Here is a 17,196-nt window from a genome sequence, read left to right on the forward strand (position 1 = left end):
GGTGTCTTCATTTGCTGAGAAACTGAGCTCCTCCCTGTCACTCTGTCTGGAGTCCCGGTGTCAGCCCTCCGCTGCTCCCGCAGATGCTCAGACGCAGAACATTCGACGAGCTTTGGCCTGGCCCGTCTCCAGTTAGGAGTCTGTCCTCAGGAAAAAATCTTAATGGGGAGGAAAAGAGCTCTGATATCATGCCAGGGCCCCGATGGTACATGGTCGTCTTGAGCAGGTGCTCGCAAGGGCACATTGTTGAGATTCGTGATGCCCTCCCACCTGGCAGCACTGTGGGTCGCACAGATTCATTCGTGTGCTTCCCGTGAAGGACACCATGAATGGTGTACCGGCATTTAAGACAGGAAGGTTGAGTCACGCTCCGGATTCAACCCAGTAACAAGCCTGGCATCTAGGAGATGTGACAGGGGCATAAACAGGCATCAGAGATGAGCAGCTTGCAGGCAGGGCAGGTCCTGGCAGAGCATCTCCAGGGCCCCCCACCACTCAGCACTCATCAACGCCTCCTGGGCTGCCAGAGGGCAGAGGCTCTCCAAGGCACGTCCGTGTCCCCGTCTGGAGGCCCATCGGATCAGACACACAGCAGGTACCAGTACAGTGGGCGTGGGCGTTGGATAAAGGCAGGGAAGGAAGGAGATGTGGGAGGATGGGTGGGTGGGTGGACAGACAGACAGTCACTGAGGGAAGCAGATGGGAAATGTCCCTAGAGGGCTGGGGGTGTCCAACCAGAACAGCCCCAGAAAACCACAAGGCCCACTCACTGGTCCACAGCTTGGGCCCACGGGAACCTCCCCCCGGAACTCAGCCCTCCCAGACCCCATCCTCACTGCTGCCTTAGAACCTGCCCCCTGGCTTTCCGAGGGCAGCACCTGCGAGGAAGTCTGCCCCAGCCCTTGCCGTGGCCCATCGGGCCGTGGCCACCTTGCTCTTCGACGTTACTGGGGGGACCAGGCCCCCCCTTGACGAGCGCTCACGTGGCTGTGGCTGTTCTGTGAGCCCCGCTGGAAGTGCGGGACCCCACGTCTCTGTAAAGCCAGAACTCCGGCCCGTGGGGAGATTCTCTTCCAGCATGTGAGCCTGTCCTGCAGGCACTGCCACTCAGGGACCGGGGGTGGGGGTCACAGCAGGTGCTGGAACCTCGTTCTTCCCTTTCTGCGGAGGATTCCCACCCCTCCCTCCAGGCTGCAGGGAGCTGAGAGGCTGTAGGTCAAGCCCGCGGCACAGCTCCCGGGGCACAGGAGGCCCTGACAGACCGTAACCACGGCCTTCTCTGCCGACGGGAGGGGAAGGCCGTGGGCTGCAGGATGCGGCAGACCGGGGTGCCCGTGCCTGTCTGTCTGCTTGCTGTGGGATTCCAAGCGAGTCACTCAACCTCTCTGAGCCTCGGTTTTCTAGTTTCTAAAATGGGGTCCTACACAGTCAAACTCAAAAGAGCGCTTTGGTAAAACGTAAGATCCATGATTCTTTAAAGATGCTTCTGCCGCGGACACGTGGGAGTTGCGGCCACAGCCTCCTGGCCAAGGTCACGGAGGGCTCCACTGGCAGGAGCTCCCCCGGAGAGAGGACAGGCTTCAGCTCGGCTCCGGGACTGATGGACTCACGTTCTCCCTTCGCACGGCCTGGAGCTTAGGGGGCCCACTCACAGCCCAGCCTGGACACATGGCCTCTGCGGCTGGCCAGAGCTGGGGACCGTGGCCGCTGTCTGGCATGCAGCCAGGGTGCTGGGGGGCCCAAGGGGACAAGGTGAAGGGGGAGACAGCTCCTGCCGGTGGGATGAGGTTCCCCGGCCCCGGTGACAGAGCCCCATGGGCCCCCACGGGGACAGAGCCCAGCGTGACCCAGTGTCCTGTGGTCCTCCTTCCCCACCAGGCCCCTCTCCTCAGACCCATGGGTGGAAAAATCAATTCTGCGTGCTTGCTAAATGACGGGGCTTTTCTGAGAATGGCTTAACTCATCATTTTCATGCGCTTTAAGGCATCTTGTCATGATTTAACTCTCAAATGGGATTCTTAAGAATTGAAGATGTATGTTCTGCCAATTTCCACCCGCTTTGGTTTCCTTGCCTGCAGAGCTAAATGCACGTAGTTATTACAGGTGCCTGCAGGAGGAGGTGAGGGACAGGCCGTGTGGGGAGGGCGCATTAGGGGGGTGCGAATGTGGGCAGCTGCTGGCCGGAGTTTTACTGTCATTTATTGCCATCATGGAAGTCATGTGGGCACCCATCATGTTAGCACATTTTTACCAGCTGTCTGCTGGGGCTGGGGCCGGGGTCACCGAAGTGGGGTCCGCGGTCTTGCAGCTTTCACAGTGCCACAGGGGCCAGGGGACAGACCCACAGTAGCAGTCTATAGCTGATGTCTGGGGCTGGGGGTGCCAGCTCTGTGGGGCCAGCATGGGCCCAGACCAGGACCCACCTGTTGGCCCTGGCCCATGACCCAGGTTGCTGCTCAGGGCAGGGGGTCGGGGAGGAGGCATAAGCCGGTATCCCCTTGGGGGAAATGAAACTTGACCCTGGCTCAGACTTGACACAAACCCCAAGAGAGTGTCTGTGATGGGGTCTTCAGGGCAAGGAGATGCAGCAGCTCCCTAGGGTGAAAAGTAACCAGACACCAGCGCTGTCCTCCCAGGAGCTGACCTTCTAGAAGGGAGACAGAAAATAAATCCACAAAATGCATGTGTAATGTCAGGCAGCAATATGTACTGTGGATCAAAGCCAAGCAGTAGGGGGCAAAGAGCCCTGGAAGGGCTGTTTCAGCCTGAGTCACCCAGCACAGCTTCTCATTTAAGTGACATTTGAGCAGAGCCTGGAATGCAATGAGGACTCGGGCCACATGGATGTCTGGGAAGGAGAACAACAAGTGCAAAGGCCCTGAGGTGGTCGGGCCCAGGCTGCATTTCCTGGGCCACATGGCCACTGCTTCATTCTTTAAGCAATGATGTGACTACGCATATGAAGTATTGCCCCCAGAGAAGCTCACCCTAGCCTTAAGTGTCCAGCGTATGTTTGGGGGTTAACTTTGTAACTGACTTTAGTCCCCAGCCCCTCCAGAGGTAAAGCTGATACCAGCTGGCCCGAGACCCCCACCACAAATCACATTGTTAGCTTAGACTATCGGGCTGGCCCACAGTCTCAGGCAAACAACAACTCTTACCCGGCAGGGTCTTTCAAGAGCTTAGAGATGACCTTCGAGGTGCCAATCAAGGGTCAAACCTTCCTTTGGAGTGTGCAAGGTTTGGACAACCCAGACCTGCTGAGTTAACCCCTTGGTGCTCAGTTGCCGAATGCCTCCTGCTTCTGTAAGGGGTAGGCAGAGGTGGATGGGGAGGAAGGCCGGCTGCACTCTGAGCTGGCCACGGTGCTGGCAGGTGCGAGCTGGTCACTTCATTTAACCCTTGTGACGACCCTGGGTAGAAGGCGTGTCCCCACTGTACAGAAGGGACACCTAAGCTCCAGTAAGTTGAGCTCAAGGTCACTGAGCCAGTGGCATGAACCTGACACCATGCCCCCTCCATTTAAGCATGACACGGGCCACGGCTAAAGACTCCTTGGGAAAATGCTTTAACCCCGGAGGCGTGGAAGGCGATGGGCTGGGGGAAGGTGTGCCCTCCCCAGAGCTCAGCCACCTGCTGGCCCAGAGGGGCGGTGGAGTGACCAGACTGCTCTGCAGGGCCACCCTGTTGCACAGTCTTAGAGAGCCACCCACCTCCCAGAGCCAAAGCCCTGGGCCCCGTGCGCCGTCTCCCAGAGTGCTGGAGGCGGCGGGCTCTGGGGGCTTCTGGGGGGCCATGGAGCTGCATCCTCTGCAAGTTGGATGAAGGATGCCCAGATACCTGTCTGTCCTGCCAGCACCCTGGAGCCTGTGGGCAGACGTTACTGCCAAGTACCTGTGGCCAGCAACATGAGCCTTTATTTACTTATTCTTTCTTTGTAATCTCCAAACTTCACCCGATGAATCTCGAAGATGCCTTTGGTGCGTGTAAGGTGGGAGGGGTTCCGTTCCATCTTGTTTTCTTGACCGCAGGTCAGAGCGAGGGACCATCTAACCTCTGCCCTGCAGGTGTCTCGCTGACACAGCCTGACGTCACCTAGACAAAGATACATTGCTTGGGGCCAGGAGACCTTGGTCAAAGTCACCCCTCAGCTACTGACTGCTGTGAGCGAGTGCCTGCCCTTTCCTGGGCCTGTATCCTATTCAGGGGAGGATATGAGGAGGCCGGAGGCGTCGGGTCAGCTGTACCCACAATGGTGCCTGAGCACCGTGTCATTCATTCACTCCTGCATCCATTCAACCAGTGTTTACTGGCACTCACTTCCTGCCAGGTGTTGGGCCAGTTGCTGGCCAGACACAGCCTGGCCTTTAAGGAGCTGTCAGGTGGGTCAAGGAAACAGAATCCATTCATGGTGGAGCAGGTGCCCCAGGGAGCTGTGGGCATGGAGGAGGGGAGCAAGGGGTCCCCCGTGGGGGCACAGGGAGGCTCAGCAGATGACTCGTGTCTCGTCACCACCTTCTGGAGGCTCTGCCTTGAGTGAGGCTCTCCTCGCTGGGCCCTGCTTCTGCCCTGTGCAAAAGGGGTAGTTGACAGCATCCCCCTTGTCTGCCCTCCCAGGCCTGCCCCTGGGCCTGCTGTTAGGGATTCTTGGTTTATTCCGAAGGTGCTAGGGACCCATTGGAGGCTGTTCAGAGGGAGAATCACAGGACTTGGAAGAGCAGACTAGTGTAGGCTGAAGGAAGAGGAACGTGGGGCCAGGCCGCTGGCTGGCTGGCACCACCTGCAGGTTCTATCAGCTGGGAGACACAGGCTATGTGGCAGGGGGCCAGGGGGTTGCTCACTACCCCAGTGGGATGCCTGTGTGCATATGCAGGTGATGGGGGCAGGGCCCCAGGAACACATGTGTGTGGGGAGGGGGTGCTTCCTGGGAAGACAGCATGCCCCCGAAGGAGTGGGACATGCCCATCTCCTGCCCGCAGCTGAGCCATGGAGGGAAAATTCCAGGTGCACGCAGAGCCTCAGCCTCCTTCTCTGGGGGTTTCTGGCTCCCCCCCACCTGCCATAATTGTGGGTGTGGATCAGAGAAGTCTCTCCTCTCACGCCGTTTGCGAAGCAGCTGCTGGCAAGGAGTGGGGTGAGTATGGGGGGGCAAAGTCCCACAGCCAGACTGTGGGGTTCAGAGTCAGCTCCCCACGCCTCTCTGTGCCTCAGTCTCCTCCTCCAGAAGATGGGATGGTGGTACTTGTCCTCACCCTCCAGGGTCCGGGAGGGTTAAACAAGATGATACATGCAAAGTGCTTAGCCTGGAACGTGACATGCAGAGAATAGCAATGATTATTTCCATCACCATTGCTGAAATCACAAACAAGGTAAATCTCAGAGTTACTGGCTGGCCTTTCCCAGGCCCCAGATCAGAAAAGGATGGAGGCATGTCGCAAGCCCAGCTCTCCCAACTTCAACCAGAGTGGGTGTCACAGGGCCTCCCACTGGGGAATGAGAGGCCAGGTGCGCGGAGAAACCCGGCACTGGAGAGCGTGTCCTTAGGGACACAGTTTGGAAATGGAAGTGTGTGGGCCACTGGCTCAACTATTCAGTTACATCAGCCTTTGCTTTGTGCCCCGTGAACTTTTGCCTTTAAAAAATTTCAACCCGATAGCCCCAGTTTCATGAGTTAAATCCCTTCTTTGATGTTTACTGAGATGGGAAGTTGTCGGTGTCGATATGTCTTTGCTCCTTAAGACTTCATTTCTGTGCTGTGTACGGAGCTATTCCTCTTAACACCTTGAAGAAGAGGTGCCTCCCAGAGCACCCCAGTCTCGTCTGCTGACATCTCTTTACATTTTTTCCTCTTCTTTAAAAATGCTCAGTGTATCATTTGGGCTGCCTTTCGCAGAAACTGGGTATAGTCAACAGTTAGTCAAAAAAATCAATTTAGAGTGTCAGATTCTGTAATTCAGGAATTGGCACATAAAAAATTACCATTTTATGTGAGGACCCCCTAAGAAGAAATGAGCCCCCTTATTTTTTGAAATAATTGCATTAGAATTTTCTTAATGTAACTGAATAGTTGAGCCAGTGGCCCACACACTTCCATTTCCAAACTGTATCCCTAAAGACACGCTCTCCAGTGCATCCGACATTTTCCTGCATCTAAGAAAATGCTTTTAAAAAGCCACGCTGAGGAGTCTGCTCCTGGGACTAAACCCTAGGGAATAATCCAGGATGTGTTAAAAGTAATGAAGATGTTGTTGGGAAGGGCAGAAGGGCTCTGGTGACAGCAATAAATAGAAAAAGCACGTTTCCCAAGCCCACGGCACGCAGGCACTCAGTGTCCGTGGAAAGGCTATCAAAGTCCAGCCTAACGGAGGCCCCGTCAGTAACACCACGTGCCCTGGATGGACTATTACTCAGCGAGCAGACACGCTGCCTGGTTCGGTGCAAAAACCAGAACAGAATCTGCCCTCGCGTTGTGACTGCGACACTGTAAATATATTCCCACGGGGACAGTGGTGTAGCAAAATAAAAGGGACACGCGATGGTTGCAGTACTGTCTTCTTTCCTCGTTATTGTCGGGGCTGTGTTCTGTCGTTTCACTCCATTATTTTTAAATGATTCCAAGAAGGGTAGAGGCTATGTTGGCATGTTAGGAAATTTTAGTGTGTGTGGATCATTAACATCAGAAATGTTCCTCGGGGTAGGTGCCAGGTCAGAAGGGCAGCCTACCCTGGCCCAGGTCCTAAACGGCTAGCATGCCACGCCGGGCCCCTCTGGGCTTGCTTCTCCCACCCAACTCCTGCTGGGATTCCGGGCCGACCCTCTTCCATGGCTGAGGCGGCTGCTGGATCGCAGAGCTATTCAGAGCTGCGATATCTGGTCTGTGGCAAGTCTATTTGCGATATTATTTGTCTTATTCTATTCGGGCATTTTCTATTTGAAATGACACTTCTGGGCTTTAGAGGGGCCTGGCCTCCTCCCAAATGGATCGGTTTGCTGGGAGAGCACGCACATCAGTGTGTTTCACCCTGGACAGCAGGAGGGAGGGGCTGGCCTCCGGCAGGGCCTAGTCCTGGCAGGTGACTGGCCTGTCGCGGTCACCGAGGTGCTTGTGTGTCCTTCCTGACAGAATCGAAAGCACCCAGTGCTGCTTCCGCAAGTCCGTCCACTCCCCCGCTGCACCAGGGTCCCCAGAGACTCGCCCTCACCTGGGCATAAGCCCAGCCTGGCCCTCCAGACCCCCGTCAGATACAACTTCCCCGATTAACACAGAAGACACAGCAACATCCTGGCTGGTCCCTGGGGTGCTTCTCAGTGAGCCGCCCTCCGTGTCAAGGGCAGCTTGGCCTCGCCTGCAGCCTGTGGACACTCCAGGCAACACCTCCCTGCTCTGCGCCTGCTGCGGCTCACGCCCCTGCTTTTTCCCTCTGTGGTGTGGGCTGGCGGCAGCCCGGTCAGCGTGCCCAGCTGAGGTCTTGCAGAGTGGCTGTAGAGCTCTGGTGGTTATAATCCAATTCTAAAGACCCCACCAGTTGGGAAATCAACCATCGCAAAGGCCCCATCTTGTGTCCTTTAAAGACCTCCAGAAACAAAACATCTAGAACCACAGTGGCCTACAGAGCTGGAAGCCAGTAGAAGGTGCACAGCCTGGAGCCAGTCAGATGCAGTCGAGCTTCATCCTTTACGAGCCCGGGCACGGGACTTACCTGCTTGCAGCTGAGTTTGCCCCTTGCACAGCAAGAGTCCTTCATGGGACCACACGGGTGGGCACCGCCTTTCACACCTGTGGCGGTTTTCCAAGCTAGCCAGTAGGAGCCGGGCGGGAGTCGGGGGCTCCTCTGCACGAGGGGGCAGGGTGAGAGCTGAACATGTCTCCCTGCCAATAAAATAATTATAGACTATGAAAATGGTTTAATTAAATCATTTTTTTAAAAAGTGACGATGTATAAACACTCAGCAATTAAGCAGCCGATTTGCAAAGAGTGATTTTCCAACTGTGCTTGCCTTCCATGTTTCTATTTGCCTGTTTATAGAGCCTGGCTTTTATTTTTAATTTGAATAAATGTGGCTTGGAATGATCACTCTCTGAGTCGCCAGATGCCATGCAGCTAGAAGAACTTGGAAGCGGTGAGGAAACAGAGCGCCGAGGAAGGTCACCCAGAGGGGTCAGTGTGCCTCACTCCCCTACCCCTCTCGTCCTTCCTCTGGACACTCAGCCCACCGATTCGGATCCTGTCCGCAGAGGAGAGGGGCGTCTGTCCCTAGTGTGCAGGTTCAGGGCTCACCAGGACAGCTATGGGATGGGTGTGTGGCCAGATCCACCGCTCAGACAGAATCCAGTCCAATCCTTACCATTTCCCTGGGAGGCTGTTGCTGGAGAAGCCTGCTCACCGGCTCCCTGAGCACCCCCACAGCAGTCCTGGGAGCACTCCCTGAGCTCCAGCTGTGTGTCTGGCCCATGGATTCCCGTGTGGTCTCGGTGACCACTGTCCTCACTGCATCTCCGTGATCCGCATGCACACACTTCAGGGAGAAGAGGCACACTGGGTTCAGAGTTGGCCAGAGGGCCCTGGGTTATGACCTGCCCCCTGCTGACCAGCTGGACACTGAGGCACATCACCCTGTGTCTACCAGACTTGCTCAGGGCAGTAAAGCCCTGAGTGGACCGCAGCCAGGCGGTAAAGGAGGTGGGGACCCGACTGGCCAGGTTGGAGCAGGCCTTCCCTCTCTCTGCTCAGCCCACCCCGAGGTCACTGCTCAAGCCGTCTTCTGCTGACCTTCTCCTCCGGCAGTTCTTAGATTGCGTATCGAGCGTCAACCCCAGGCCGCATCCTGGCACCTGGCACCGAGCTGGCCCCTGGTAGATGGACGGCCGATGCTGGGGGGCTGATCGGGAACGCCGACAGCCTGCCCCATCACCAGGGTCCCGTGGAGCCTCGGTCCCCATTGTGCTGCCCTGATCTCTGAAGGAACTTTGCCCCCAAGCCCACGCCCCTGAATCCTGCCCACGCACCCTATTCTTTCTGGGGCCCAGTTAGGGGAGGGATAGCAGAAGGGGGCTTTGCTTCCCTGCTATACACTGACCAGCCGTGAGCTCTGTGTCTTCATTTCTTCATTGGCAAATAGGAGCTAGGATGCGTATCCAGGAATGTGGGGAGATCTAAACCAGACTCAGGATGTAAGGCATCTGATGCAGACTCACCCTTGTATACCGTAGGTGTTTAATAAACGCAACGGCCTGCGGTGGGTTGATAGATGCCCCCCACCCCAAATCCATGTCCACCTAGAACCTCAGAATGAAGCCTTACTTGGTTGGATATAGGGTGTTTGCTGAAATCATTCAGGACTTAGGGTGGGCCCTGCATCCCATGATGGGTGTCCTTACAAGAGGGAAATGTGGACACAGGGACACACAGGGAGGCCAGGCGAGGGTGGAGAAAAGGCTTATCGTGTGAATATTTGGGGGTCAGTATGCCCACTTCTCCCCCTCAGCACCTGTGCCCACAGTCCCAGGCCAGGAGCCCCCCTGCTGGACTCGGTTCGGACCCCCTGAGCCCCACTGGCCACCAGCACAGGTGCGGTGACTACAGTCCGAGGGTGGCCCTTCTCCCAGGGTCTCCAGCTTGGTGAGCGCCCAGCACAGATGACCCTCCTCCCAGAGAGGAGAGAAGCCCATCCTCTCGGGGCCTCCCGACAGCCCCAGCCACCCCGCTTGCAGCCGGGCGTGGGAGGAGTGGGGGAGCCTCCAGGCACTTCCTCGGATGCACCACGAGAGGCGGACACCGTACAGCACCACAGCTGTCTTCTGCTTCCGTTCCTCAGAATAAATCTTCACGATGCAGACAGCATCCTGCTAGCCTTGGTCATTTATTTGAATTTGAGAAACTTGTGTCCTGAGGAAATCATGAGGTGAAGTGAGGACACTTGAGTCGCTCACCGGAAAAATCAAGGTCCGGGCCAGAGATTTCCCGGAGCACCTGCCTCGGGGGAACAGGAGCCCCACAGCCCCCCTCAGAAGGGATGTTGGGGGGCTGGCCAACAAGCAGGGATACTTGAGGGGTGGCTGCAGGTTAAGGGTGTGTGACCACAGCCTTTTCTGCTCACAGGGGCCTCAGGGACCCCTGATTCCAACCCTCTGATGTCTCAGAGTGGGGGACTGATGCCCGCACCCTGAGGGGGCTTCCTGGGCCTGACCTGGGCCCTGAGCCCGCCCAGCTCGCGGTGCCTGTAGCCCCACAGGGCCGCTCGGCTCCCCCGGCCCTGCTCCAGCCCTGGCCGGTCCTCGAGCCCTGACCCACGGGCTTGGGGGGTCAGGTGAGCGTGCTTCCCCGAGGGCTGCCCCCCTGAGCCTAGCCCCTCACCTCCCCCAGGCCGCGCCTCCCCCCCCCCAGCAGTATCGCTCCACCTTCTGTGTCACCTGGGTTTAGCTGCCATCTCCTCCCTAACCTGGCACCTCACGCATCTCCACATGGTGCTGATTCCACATCCCGGTGAGTGTCCTGCCCCTCACCTGCCCCCCACGTGCCCCGTCACCTGTATTGCCACCAGTTACAGCAGTCCTGGAATAGCAGGGATGAGCTCCTAGGGCCCGTGCTTGGACCCCGGCGCCGGCTAACTCTTCCTGCAGTCATGAAGCTGATCCCTAAGATTGCACTTTCTGGAGGGGGACATAGACCTGTCCCCTCAGGACCCTGGTTCCCCCTTCCAAGGCCACCCTCAGCCTGCGCCCAGACCATGGAGTCCATTAGAAATAAAATGCCAGCCACGTGTGGAGTTTCAGATGCTCATTAAAAAGTAGAAGGAAATGGGTGACACGGAAAGGCCTGGAGGAACCTTATCACAAAGTGAGACCACCAGCCTGAAGGCCACACACCGCATGCTTCCCACACAGGACATTCTGGAAAAGGCAGAGCTGTGGAGGCCATGAAGGATCAGGGGTCGCCATGGCTGGGGGGAGACGAACAGGCCGAGCACGGGGGGCCTTTTAGGGCCAGGAGGCTGCTCTGTGTGCTGCGGTCATGGCACATGTGGCACGACGCACGTGTCCAAGCCACAGGATGCACAGCACCCAGAGTGGCCCCGATGTGAGCTGTGGGCTCTGGGGATGATGATGGGACAACCCTGGGTCACCGATGGTGGCAGACATCCCACCCTGGTGGAGGTGCAGGTGGCCGAGGAAGGCATGTGCGTGTGGGGCAGGGGGGTGGGAAAGCTCTGGACCTTCTCTCAGCTTTGCTCTGAACCTGAAACCGCTCTAATAAAATTAACTCCAGCAGTTAAAAAAGAAACAGGTGAAATTAATCTTAATAGATTTTATTTAACTCAGTCTTCATTGGCAAATAGGAGCTAGGATGCGTACCCAGAAATGTGGGGAGATTTAACAGTCTATCCAATATATTATGTCAACATTAACCAGTATAAAATTATGATGAAACATTTTACATTTTTTATATATGAAGTCTTTGAAGTTGGCATGTGTTTTGCACATACAATGTTCCTCAATCTGGATGAATTCACAAGCACCACGGGACATTCAGAGAGCTCCACCGCCGTGTTGTGAGCAGGTGCTATGTTAAATCAGGGACCTCGAGGTGGGGGGTTTCCTTGAATTTTCCAGGGAGCCCTGTATAATCCATCGCAAGGGTGCTTACAGGTGGGAGCCCGGGGGAGCTGTGACTGCAAAGGCGTAAGGACGGGGTGGTGGCGGGGGGGACGGAAGGGATGCCATTGGAAGGCGGAGGGGGGGCCCGGAGCCAGGACTTCGGGGTGCCGCCAAGAAGCGGGAAAAGGAAAGGAAAGGGGCGGTTCCCCCAGAGCTTCCAACACAGGCGGACACCTCGGTTTTAGCCGGTAAGTCCCATGAGACTGCTGACCTCCAGGGCGGCGGGGTAGTAAGCCTGGCTTGCGTTAAGCCACTCGCCTGTGGTGGTTCCGTCACAGCAGCCACTGGAAATACCTGCTCCCTGAGGAAATCCATCCGCCCAGCCTCCGCTCGCCCTCCTCTGGGCCTGTAGCCAGTGGGGACCCCCTCAGGGACAGGGCTGGGGCGTGAGGAGGGCTCGGACGGGGTGGGGGGTCGAGATGTTGGGATGGAATGCAAAGGATTTAGGAGGAAGGGTCAGCAAGGAGGGGGTGGGGTGGCAGACTGGGTGGGTGGTGGGGGCAGCTGGGGGCAGGGGAGTTGGGGATGGACCCGGCCAGGTCGCTCTGACCACCTCCTTGGAGTGTCACAGACACGTGGTGTCATCGCCCACCTGGAATTACCCGTCTGCTCTCTGTCTCACCAGCTAGCCTGTCCCTCTGTGGGGCAGGGTGGTGTCTATCCTGCTCACCATGGGCAGCAGTGGCCAGCACATAGTAGGTGTTCAGTAAACATATGTGGCGTGAAGGGATTTGAACAAGTGTGGAGCTTAGAGCATAAAGGGAGCAAATGTGGGCTGGAGGGAGTGAGGCGGGCTGGAGGCGGGGCGCTGGGGGCTGAGGGCAGTTGGGGGATTCGCCTGGTCCTGCAGGGGAGGAGCTGCTGATGCCAGGGAAGCAGGCGTGGGGCTTGGGTTTAGACGGATGCTGTCAGTCTGCTTCCAGAGGAGAGGGCGGGGTGTCCTGTCCCCAGGGCCTGTGTGCCTGTCGCTCCCTCTGCCTGGAGGGCGTGTCTGTGTCTTCTGGCCCCTGACAAAGCCCCGCACACTGGCCGCCTGTAAACAATGAAGTCTATGGTCCACAGGAGGGTGGGAGCCTGGGACCAGGGTGCTGGCAGGCTTGGGGGAGAACCTGCTGCCAGCCTGCATCCCAGCTCCTGGCGGCTCCTCACCGTCCCTTGTCAGGCCCGTCTGCACGGCATCCTCCCGGAGTTTGTCTAGATCTGCCTCTCCGTAGGACGGCAGTCACTGCTTAGGGCCCACCTGGCTCAGGTGACCTCATCTTACCCTAATTGCATCTGCAGCAACCTGTTTGCAAACAAGGCCACAGTCACAGGTTGTGAGAGGACACGGATTCTAAGAGGACCTTACTTGGCCAGGCAAGCAAACGGCTTTCCCCCAGCCAGGCGTGCCGCCCGGCCTCCCTTCATCCCACTGCCCTGCACCCCCACGCTGTTTACTCTTCACAGCACTGGGTGCAGTTTTATTTCTGCTTATTTGTCTCTCCCCTCCTCTCCCCTCCCCTCACCCCCTGAACTGTAGGGTCCTGGGTAGCCAGGCCTTGGTCCCACCGGCTCCACGTGCAGGTGCCTTCGGGTGAGCGGTGTGAGCAGGTGTGAGCGGGGTTCAGGGAGGGGGCTGCGTCCCTGGGAGGCGGAGGGTGTGAGGAAACGAGGGAAGGGGTGGGTCCTCAGGTGCGGGAGGTGGGACCGGTCCACAGGGCTTGGACTGGCTTGTCCAGCGGGGAGGGAGAGAGGAGGCTGCGCGCATCAAGCTCCTAAACACGCCGTTTGTTTCTGCGGGGCTCTGAAATTTCCTGGGCCTCTGCATCGATCCTCTGCTAAGGGGCCTCTGGCTCTCTCCTTCCCGAAGAAAATCAATTCTCCGAGGTTGTGAGTTTTGCCTAATCACCCCTTGGGGGGCCTGCTTTGTTCCCTCCCTGGGAAGGCCGAGGGCAGTCGGGGACCCTCTCCCAGCCACCCTGGAAGGGGGTGGGCCCCTGCTGGACTCCCCTAGCAGTCAGGGGACAGGGGCTACTCTCTGACCCGGCCTGAGAAGGACCTTGTGACCCTGAGGACTGGGTGGGACCTGACCTCTGAGGACATGGGCACATGTGGCCACTAAGCCCCCAGGCAGTAAACACGCCCATCTTCCGGGAGCCTCTGGTTCACTGAGGTTTAGAGGAAATCCGCGGAGGGGGCCTAAGAAGCTCCTTGTGGGGAGGGGTGTTTATGCTAAGCAGCTCCAGGCCTCCCCACGGGGCCCCCTGGCGACAGAGGGGAAGGGGCTGCTCAGGCCATCCGGTGCTGAGGTCTGGGAACAGGATCCAAGCCCTTCCCCCTCGTGTAAGTGGGGGCACTGCCCACCCACAGCCCGGGGCTCAGCTCCCTCTCCTGTCCCTGTCCCCACCTGGGGCTGAGCTCCCCAACCTGCTGGAAGATGGGCGAGCTCCAGGGGACCCCTGCAGCCGAGCGTGTCTGCAATGGGGTGGGGAACGCTGCCCCCGGGCCTGGCTGCGCTCCAGCTCCCGGCCACGCTCTGCGTTCACAGCACATCGATGGGGTGATAATAAGGAGTCTGGTTTCAGGGTCACTGGGACTTTAAGCTTCAACCTGGAATTAATTCCATGTTCTCATGTGTGGGTTGTTTCCAAACAGCAGACATGAAATCGCCCTTCTCTCCCTCCTGCTGCTGCAGGCCGGGCTGGGGCTGGGCGGCTCGTGGAGATGCTCTTCTGCACCCTCACGTTCCTGGCAGGGAAGTGGGCCCACAGGCGGGGTGGGGCTGGCCCAGGGTGGCCCTGAGGAGCCCTGGCCTCTCCGTGAGCCAGGGGGTGTTGGCACTCGCTGGCCAGCACAGGGCCTGGGCGCTGATTTCCAGCAGTGCCTGGGGTGTCTGCCCCGGCCTGGGTGCCGGAGCCCTCAGCCCCCGGCAGGGCTATGGACAGGTGGCCAGGGCCCAGGGAGGGACATGGCCAGGCACACCGTCCACTAGGAGGCCTCAGCGCGGTGGGGACATCCTATAGAGCAGACAGGACGCCAGCTGTGTGGGGGGCAGGCCAGCACTCGTGTTCTGAGCCGGCCACTCGTGAGTGAGGTGATGCCAGGCAGGAACCCACTTGCTCAGAGTCGCCTCACTGTCCCTGGGTCGTCTGCGAGAGAGACGGAGTGCCGGGCTCTGCCGGGCTCTGTTGAGGAATCAAGACAGAAGGCCTTGAGGTGCCTGCACATGAGACCCTCATGAACACTGAGCCGAAAGGAACCAGGGGCGGGGCGGCACGCTGCCGGCTGCCAAGGAGGATGGACCCGGTGGGGAGGTGCTGGCATTCGCCGTCACCAGGACCTGATCCACACCCCAGCTTCAGATACGAGCGAGTGCTTGGTGTCCCTGAGGGAGCCCTGGCCCCCCATGACCTGCTCCCCGGGAGAGGGTGTCCTGGGCACATGGCCCGTGCTGGATACAGTGTGGGCCCGATCGGTCTGTGCCCGGAGGGGCCCGTTGCTGACGGCTGTCCTCCTCCTCCCCCAGGTCCTCGGACTTCGGCACGTCCTACACCAAGCTCACCCTCCAGCCTGGCGTCACCACCGTCATCGACAACTTCTACATTTGCCCAACCAACAAGAGGAAGGTATGTGCTGTGCCCGGGCGGCCACCACGCTGCAGAGCCAGCTCCTGCTCTGGAGGCTGGCCGGGCGTGTGCCTGATTACCTCCCGCTCCCCAACCCTCCCTTCCCGTTGCGCCGTAACCCACTGCGGTGACTGTCGGAACCAGCTGGGCCTTCGGAGGGCTCTGGCTTACCCGGGGTGTTTGTCTTCTCCCCGCCCCGGGGAGCCGCATGGGTCAGGACACAGCAACCAGGAGTGGCGGCTGCGTGGCGGTGGAGGGGACAGGCACCTCTCCCTCTGGTCCGCGGTCCCTGGCAGGGGAGTAGTGGCCCGCGTGTTCAGCAGCGCTTCCCTTGATCTGGGTGGGAGTTGGCTTGGACCCTGCTCTGCGCCCGCCCTGCTGCCCCTCCGGTCTGAGTGTGTCTCCTGACTTCACTGTCTGCCTGGCTGTGGAATAGGGAGTTTGGCTGTTTCAAGGCTGCTTTTGTGAGAAACCCATTTGCAAGCCCATGGTTGTCTCCGGGCCATCCCAGGAGCCCAGAAGGAGGTCAGAGGAAGCACCCAGTGCACTGAGCTCCATCCAGGGAAGCAGCTCATTGTTGCAGAAAGGGACTCAGTTCAGGGTGCTTGTGGTAAATGAGCTGTAACCCCATCTTGTGTGGAGAATTGTGGCACTGGGGGTTAGCATCCAGAGCCCGGTGCCTGCTGGGCAAGAGCCTGGCCCTCAGGTACTGACAGTTGCTCTGGTGACTTTAAAGGAAAGGCAGGGGCTTCACAGAACCTGTGAAATCCTCTGTAAGTCACCAGAAAGGGAGTGACTGATGCCAGATAGCAGGTCCGGGAGGGCCCTCAGGGCTTGCTGGCGACGCTGACGGCAGATCAGCGGGCTCAGAGGAGTCGGTGTGCCCGTGCCCCTGGCAGGCTCTGCAGGGACTGAGGGCCACCCGAGTTTAATGAACATGGGTGCTAAGGTGTGCAGCGCCCACTGGGCGTGGCCCAGGTAATCTCAGAGGCACTTTTTAATGGGGTGTCATCTTTCTAAAGCAGGTTTCCCCACTTCCTTGACTTTCACTGCTGTAAAAGCTTCCTGTTGGACAGAATCGGGATGCAGAGGTGGGGTGGGTGCTGCTGGAGGGATGGGGACCCTCCTCCTGGGGACCCAGCGCTACCTGGAGGGGAAGGACTGGGGATGAGGAGAAGGCAGTGGATGGCTCCTCGCCCTGCCTTCATGCCCGTGGTCTCACTCGGCTCCAGAAGGCCCAAGGAGGGAGGCATTACTATCCCATTTCCAGGACAGGAAGCGGAGGTGTGGGGAGTTGAGGCTCGCCCAGTCACACAGCTGGTGGGAGCCCTGGATCTGAGCTCAGCGCCTTCTGGGTCCAGGACTGAGGGCCCTTTCTGTGCAGGAGGAGAAGCAAGCATGAGGGAGGCCCTGCCGCTCACCCAGCATCCATGTCTCCACCCCCGGCTCCCCACCTTCCCCATCCCCAGGCAGGCTCAGCTCCAGTCTCATCACTGCCCTGAGCGGGAGCGAAGTCATGGACGCAGGCAGCAGCCAGGCTTCCAGAATGCTCTGGCCTCCATTCCTGCTCTGGCAGAGACTGGCCCCCCGACCATGCACCTCAGGACTGAGCTGACCCCTCCCCTAGAGGGCCACCCTCTGCAGCCCCAGATGGAGGGTGCTTCCAAAGACCCCTAAAGGCACAGGCATCCCTCTTGGAGGCAGGCAGGGGGAGCAGTGGGGGGCAGGAGCAGTGCCCGGGGGCAGGGTGGTGGCCCAGACTGTGGCAGCCTGGGAGGGCCTGGGGGGCAGGAGGTCAGGCATATGGAGCTGGGCCACAGGAGGGCTGAGCGCTGAATCCCTTATTTCTGTTGCTGGAGCTTTGGGGTGGTCCTGGGCGTGGGCTGGGTCGGAGCCGGGCTGGAGCTGGGCTGGAGCTGGGCCTGGGCTGGGTCG

The 17,196-nt window shown here is 58.8% G+C and overlaps 1 protein-coding gene across 1 annotated transcript in view; it reads left to right on the forward strand.

The window, feature by feature from the left end:
* SORCS2 (sortilin related VPS10 domain containing receptor 2) overlaps positions 1-17,196 on the forward strand; it is a 446,479-nt gene that overhangs the window by 272,634 nt on the left and 156,649 nt on the right. The window contains exon 3 of the mRNA XM_057501991.1: positions 15,162-15,261. Within this exon, the coding sequence (XP_057357974.1) occupies positions 15,162-15,261 (100 nt within the window). The remainder of the gene's footprint in view (positions 1-15,161; positions 15,262-17,196) is intronic.

Source organism: Manis pentadactyla, chromosome 5, assembly GCF_030020395.1.
Source record: "Manis pentadactyla isolate mManPen7 chromosome 5, mManPen7.hap1, whole genome shotgun sequence".
Lineage (NCBI taxonomy): Eukaryota > Metazoa > Chordata > Mammalia > Pholidota > Manidae > Manis > Manis pentadactyla.